The 6,396-nt window shown below is 36.1% G+C and overlaps 1 protein-coding gene across 1 annotated transcript in view; it reads right to left on the bottom strand.

Annotated features, from left to right (window-relative positions):
• The window catches only part of LONP2 (lon peptidase 2, peroxisomal), a 125,630-nt gene that overhangs the window by 46,386 nt on the left and 72,848 nt on the right, over positions 1–6,396 (bottom strand). The window contains exon 11 of the mRNA XM_069082548.1: positions 4,519–4,652. Within this exon, the coding sequence (XP_068938649.1) occupies positions 4,519–4,652 (134 nt within the window). The remainder of the gene's footprint in view (positions 1–4,518; positions 4,653–6,396) is intronic.

The raw sequence follows: 6,396 nt of genomic DNA on the forward strand, positions 1-6,396 counted from the left end.
CACACACACACACACACACACACACACACACACACACACACACACACTTTACCTTCCTAAAACATAAATGGTACTTCCAAAGTATTTTATTAAAGCAAACACACTGCACTCTCTACTTTGATTATTCCTATTTTAAATATAAGAAAGACAGACAAAGCCAACTGAGTTGCCTGAGAGTAAAGAGGGAGTCTGTAAACAAATAGAGGAAATGTGGAGTCCTCAGATAGACCCCAGCCTTCCATCCCAGATCATGAGGTTAAAGAAAAAACCTAGTCTCTCCCCCACCTCAATTATGCCATATGAATTTTTAAAGACCTTCACTCTTATAATTAGATGTACATTCTATACAAAGGCAGAAATAATATAACAATAGGTTTTCCAAAAAGATGTCTTGGAATTCAGTCAAGAGACTCATCATTAGGATTGATACCAAGACAGACACCCCATCCCTACGTTTACCTCACCCTTCTCCTATCTTAAGTCCTAATAATGGTCATTAGGACCTGACTGAAATGATGGGGTTGAGGCTTGAGGAATAAAGTAGGCGCTATAAAAGTAGGTAATTTAGACCTGACTTCTGTCAGTTCAAGAGAGATGTGTTTACTTCAGTATCAGAAGAAATGAACTAAGTACACAAGAAAGGATGAAAATTGTGACAATAAAAAGATTTTAAAACTCAATATATTTGAACCCATCTATCAGGCTCAAAAGAATATGAATTTCTTGCAAGGATTTAAAAACATCGTTAGAGACAAGCAACAAATGATTTTAACTCAATAACAAATTAAAAATGTGTAAATTTTGCTTAGTATTTCACCAATGATATGCTGATTCACAACATCAATTCTCAAGATAAACAACTGTGGAAATATTTTGACAATTCCTTTAAAGCTTAGGAAGTTACATACTACTAATTGTTGGTGAAACAATTCAATTTAAAAACTCATTCCTCTTAGAATGTGAAATAAGAATAGTTTTTTGAAGTGAGTGTTTTACTAGCTCCATATGTGAACAATAAACAACAGAGAAAAAGCTTTTTTTTGGTTAGACTCTTGGTTCTTATTTCAACAACTTCTATGTTGGGATTTACCTTCATACTAAAGAAGTAAAAGAAAAAAGAATGCTCTCTTGTTAAAGTGGCTTTAGAATTATACTGCCAGGTCTGAGAACCAGTGAAAAGGAGTGCAAGTAAGAATTACAAAATGGAAGGATGCAAATATTTCTGCATGTAGAGTAGAGAGAGACAGGTAGAATCAGGGACAGCTGGGAAAGTCTAACTAGAAAGGATGAATAATAACTAGTAAGATTCATTTACTAAAATAGCCCAGGGGCTTATGGAGACCAGCTTCCTTGTATCTGAGAAACAAAAGAACAACCCTGGCATGTATATTATCACACACATTTTAAAAGGATAAAAACTGTGACGTGGGGTAACACATCAATGAAGGGTCACGCAGTCCTTTTTGTTTTGATACTGACTGCAGCAGGTGGGAAACCATCAAAGTTGCCCTCCATGCTGTCAAACTTAGAAAGTTGGAAATATACTCAAAAACCTGATCTGATAGCTTTATCATCCAACTGCTCTAAAGTGAATAATGTTCTCCTAAGAAAACATAAGAGTTACTTTACTCAGGCCCCCTCTACTAAGGCACCTCAATAACCACGATAAAAGATAAGTCCCTTGGCTCAACTACTAAGAATCCTGAGTAAAATTATATTTTTAAATTACCGGATTTTTAACATATCACAAATTTAAAGAACTGGCTCCTACTAGCAATTTCCAGCTTTATCTCTAATTTACTCTGTGCCAATAATATAATAGTTAACATTTATATAGTAAGATCTGCAAAGCACTTTACACATATGCAAATGTATATACACATATCATACATATGTACACATAAGTGCATGTCAATGCAAGCATACACAAACTCCTCTCAACCTGCAAAAGGCATTGAAGTCTGCTGTATAAACAGGGAATTCATTGGTACAGAATACTTAATATGAAAATTTGACAGATATTTTACAAAATAACCTTTGGGAAAGAAATGTCTTCAAAATTTTTATTCTCCTCCCTTCCTCCAAGCTATTCTTATACTACACAACTGTAATTTGTGAGGAAAGGGAATTTTTGTAGATTTTGATACACTGTTAAGATTATTAACAAAACAAAATGGGACCAATTAAACTAATGGGGATATTAACAATTGGCTATTTAGGTAAACAATTTTATGGATGTATTGATTTTATTCTCAGGGTTTGAAACAATTCTCAATGAGTATAAATTGTTAAACTTGCTGGTTGACTCAAAAGGCATACTGTTTCTTTCTTTCCTATCCCTATCTAATTTAGGAATAATCTGTAGAAGCCATTTTAAAAACAAAGAATGAAAACTGAATTACTGGGACATTAAAGGGCAAATATGAAGAATACAAAGAAACATGGAAAGACTTAAATGATACAAAGCAGCAGATCCCAAAGCACACTTTCTACAAGTATATAAGTAAATACAATTAAATGCTTAGAAAACACATTTAATGCAATGGATGAGGTTGGTATTTAACCTTCACTTAAGTTATGTATCTAAGGTTACTTTCTTTTAACATAGGATACATTATAAAAGGGTAACATTATATTCTTTTCTTTAACAGTTTGGGGGGGGGGCATATACTTTGTGATTTAGGAACTACTATTATTTGTTAGCTACATTAAAGTTTATTCTTAAAAGAGAAAAGAAAAGAAAATAGTTTGGAGGAAGAAAGTCTGACTTTTTGGTTGGTGATCATTCTTTTTGTTCAGTAGTAGCTATTTTTAGGGGACTCTTGCCATCATATATCATAGAATCCTAGTTACAACTTAGAAGGGACAAGCCAAGTGATTGTTCATTCTCTGCTTGAAGTTTTACAAGGGGAATTCACCACCTCTCGAGGCAACCTATGATCATGAGAGGCAAGACAACAAAGTGGGAAGAGTACTGAGCTCGGAGTAAGATGAGGATCTTGGTTCTAACCCTCAGTCTGCCTCTGGCTCCTGCGTGACTGGGAGCAAGTCAATCTCTCTAGGCCCGTTTCTATACCTGTGTGATGATGGGGTTACAGATTAGACCAGTGGTTCTCAGAGTGTGGCCTGCAGAATGCTGGGAGGCCCTGAGCTCCTTTCAGAGGGTCTGAAAGTCCAAATTATTTTCATAATAATACTAAGGAATTATATGACTATTAAAATGCTCTTCTCTTTTCCAACTATTTATCTGTGTGAGGCCAGATTTTCTTCAAATACTTCAATTAAAACAACCTATCACAATAGACTGAATACCAAAGTAGGGATGAGAATCCACTTGTGTTTTATTAAGCCAAAGATTAGAGATTTATGAAAATATATAAAAACAACATACTGGGTTTTTTTTGTTTTAGAAATGTTATTTTAAAAATGTTACACCTGTGTTAATGTGTAATGGGTTTACCATTGGTATTTTTAAATGAATTAATAAACAAATATTTTAAAATTTTATCATTTTTAATTTCTAATATGGTGAATATCAACAGCTAGAATTCACATAACAAAAGTTCTTTGGAGTCCTTGACAATTTTTCAAAGTATGAGGGGCCTCTGAGAACCATTTTATTAGATGAATGCTAAAGTCTACACCAGCTCCAAGTCCATGATCCTATGATCACATACTTAGGTCTACTGCCATATGAAAACAAGAAGCCAATGAATTCTTGTTGCTGCTATATATATATAGCACAGCACTTGGTCTAAGGCTGAGTGGCAAAACAGGAAAACTAGTTTCTTTCTGGAAAAGGGGAGAGAAACCTAAAAGCTTCAGGCAGATCTATTGAATGCAACAGCAGCCAATCTAATAGAACTAATGTCTCAATTATTAAAAAAAGCAAGACAAATTAAATTATTTTAGTTTTTATTATTATTTTTAAATATTTAATAATATTTAAATAAATTAATTGTTATTATTAAAGCAAGATAAAGCAGCTTGCAGTAGTGGATTGTCATATAGACTGGGTTAGTAGAATGATGCATAGTGTAACTGTATGCCACTAAGACAGTCATGCAAGTAGTTATCCCCCTTAGAACATATTTCTAAAGTAAAAGAAGAGCTCATCCCCTCACCACTAGCAAGCATGAATTTTGATGCATTTCAGCACAAAATTTGTCATTTTGTGAATTACTGAGGACAAACTTATAGTAGTCAGGGTCAAAAGGATACAATAAATTATCACACAGAAGCACTGATTTTATAAATCTAGAAAGTTAGTGGGTCCCAAAAGACTGAGCGTCCTGCTCTCTTCTAACAGAGTCTAAAATACAAAATAAAACCCTCTGCAGTTTAGAAAATAAACTCATCTTTAGTTCTAAGGTTTTTCTTGAGAAGATGACCTTAAATAGCAGCTTACTGTTAGTTTCATGAACCTAAAGTGCATGTTCCCTGATCCAGCCTGGCAAGGCAATTACTGGGACATTCCCCTGTGGTCTTTGGGCCCCAGTCAGCTCAGAGAATACTGACCTTCTCCCTCCGTGCCTTCAGAGCGCTCCAGCTTTGTGTCTTTGTGCTGCCCTTCAGCCACTTTCACAGCCACTGCGCGGCAAATTGCACCAAACTTTCGGTCCAGAGAGCGCACACCAGCTTCTCTGGTATACCTAATGACAGGAAGAAAACACCTCCCTTTAGAAGAGCACACCTCAGATAACATTCTTGCTTCATTTTATGTCATTTGCAAAAATGGAAAACAGATCTCCAGGCCTACTTGTAAAATAATGGAGGATGATATAAGAATTGATATTTATGTTTTCAGGCAGAAGACAGAGTACTGGGCCTGAAATCAGTAAGACCTGAATTCATATCAGGCCTCAGGTACTTATTAGCTGTGTGACCCTGGACAAGTCACTTGATCTTTGCATGCCTCTTTTGCAAAATTAGGATAATAGCAGCACCTCCCTTGTAGGCTTGTTGAGAGGATCAAATGAGAATATTTTTAAAGCATGCAACACAGTGCCTGATGCATAGTAGGCACTATATAAATGCTAATTTCCTTCTGTATACTTTATGTGCAAAATTGATATGGCCGTTGTTGTTTCCTGAGTTGTATTTTCTTTATATTCAAAGTCTCTTGTTTAAACACTTAAAAAAAAATACTTTCAGATATGTTTTTGGTACGAGCTTTTTTCCCTTGGTGTACTACGGATTATCTTATACCATTATACTATATTACCTAATTATTAATTCTTGGTCCTTCAACTATGTTATCAAAGTAAATTGGGCCACATAAAAACATTTTGGTTATTCCTTTGTAATAGGGTATTTAAAGTTAAAATCCCACTTTGGCACTCAAGAAAAAATCTCAACAATATTTCTAGATCGATTTAATGTTTGTGGCATTTTCTCCCCTAAAAATGCCAGGAAAATTAAATTCTCTCTTTATTCCCCAATGCAAGATGGTAGTTGAGGCAAGCATTCAAATTCTCCCCACCATCCTACCATATATCATGCTGCTCATGTCCATTCTCTAGGTTTTCATAGGGGAGATTGCCAAAGGCATGAAAGGATGCCAAGTATGTAATGATTTTATAAGATGGGAAGCCAAAGTATTTCAGGGCCATCTTACAACAGATGCTACATGTACCTCAAATGTTATTGGCTTAGCCATTCATAGAATTACTGAACTTTAAAAGGGTTTTAGAGGGGCGGCCAGGTAGCACAGCGAGTAAGAGCACCGGCCCCAGAGTCGGGATGACCTAAGATCGAATCTGGGCTCAGACACTTAGCACCCACCCAGAAACACCTGGCCATGTAATCTTGAGCAAGTTACTTAACTCCAATTGCTTAGGGGTGGCCAGGTGGCACCCTGTGAGTAAGAGTGAGTAAGAGCACCGGCCCCAGAGTTGGGATGACCTGGGATTGAATCCGGGCTCACATACTTAGCACCACACCTAGAAATAACTGGCCGTGTAACCTTGAGCGAGTTACTTAACCCCAATTGCTTAAAAAAAAAAAAGGGTTTTAGAGATTAGCTCACCTAATTTATTTTGATCTCAAATTTGAGCTGAATTTAGACAAGTACCTCAGAATTTAGTGTAGATTAGATGACAAAAACAGTGAAGGAAGGAAAATAGTAGGCACTGTTGTACATAGACCTTAGCCTTTTAGAAAACAGACTTCAAAAGGTGCAGGGAAAAAAAATGGTCCAAACCAACAGCTAAATATCCTAATGAGGACTGTGGTTTAATAGGGCAGGGAATACCCAAAAGTGAAACTAGGGCTATAAAATCACAAATGATCCCAATGAAGAAGAAAAGAGGAAGGTGCCTCTGGTAAAGTCCAGCATTAAAAGGATACATACACACACACACACACACACACACACACACACACACACACACACAC

The sequence above is a fragment of the Petaurus breviceps genome, unplaced genomic scaffold, assembly GCF_028583685.1.
Source record: "Petaurus breviceps papuanus isolate PSGF00001 unplaced genomic scaffold, PetGlider_PUasm1.0 171, whole genome shotgun sequence".
Classification (NCBI taxonomy): Eukaryota; Metazoa; Chordata; class Mammalia; order Diprotodontia; family Petauridae; genus Petaurus; species Petaurus breviceps.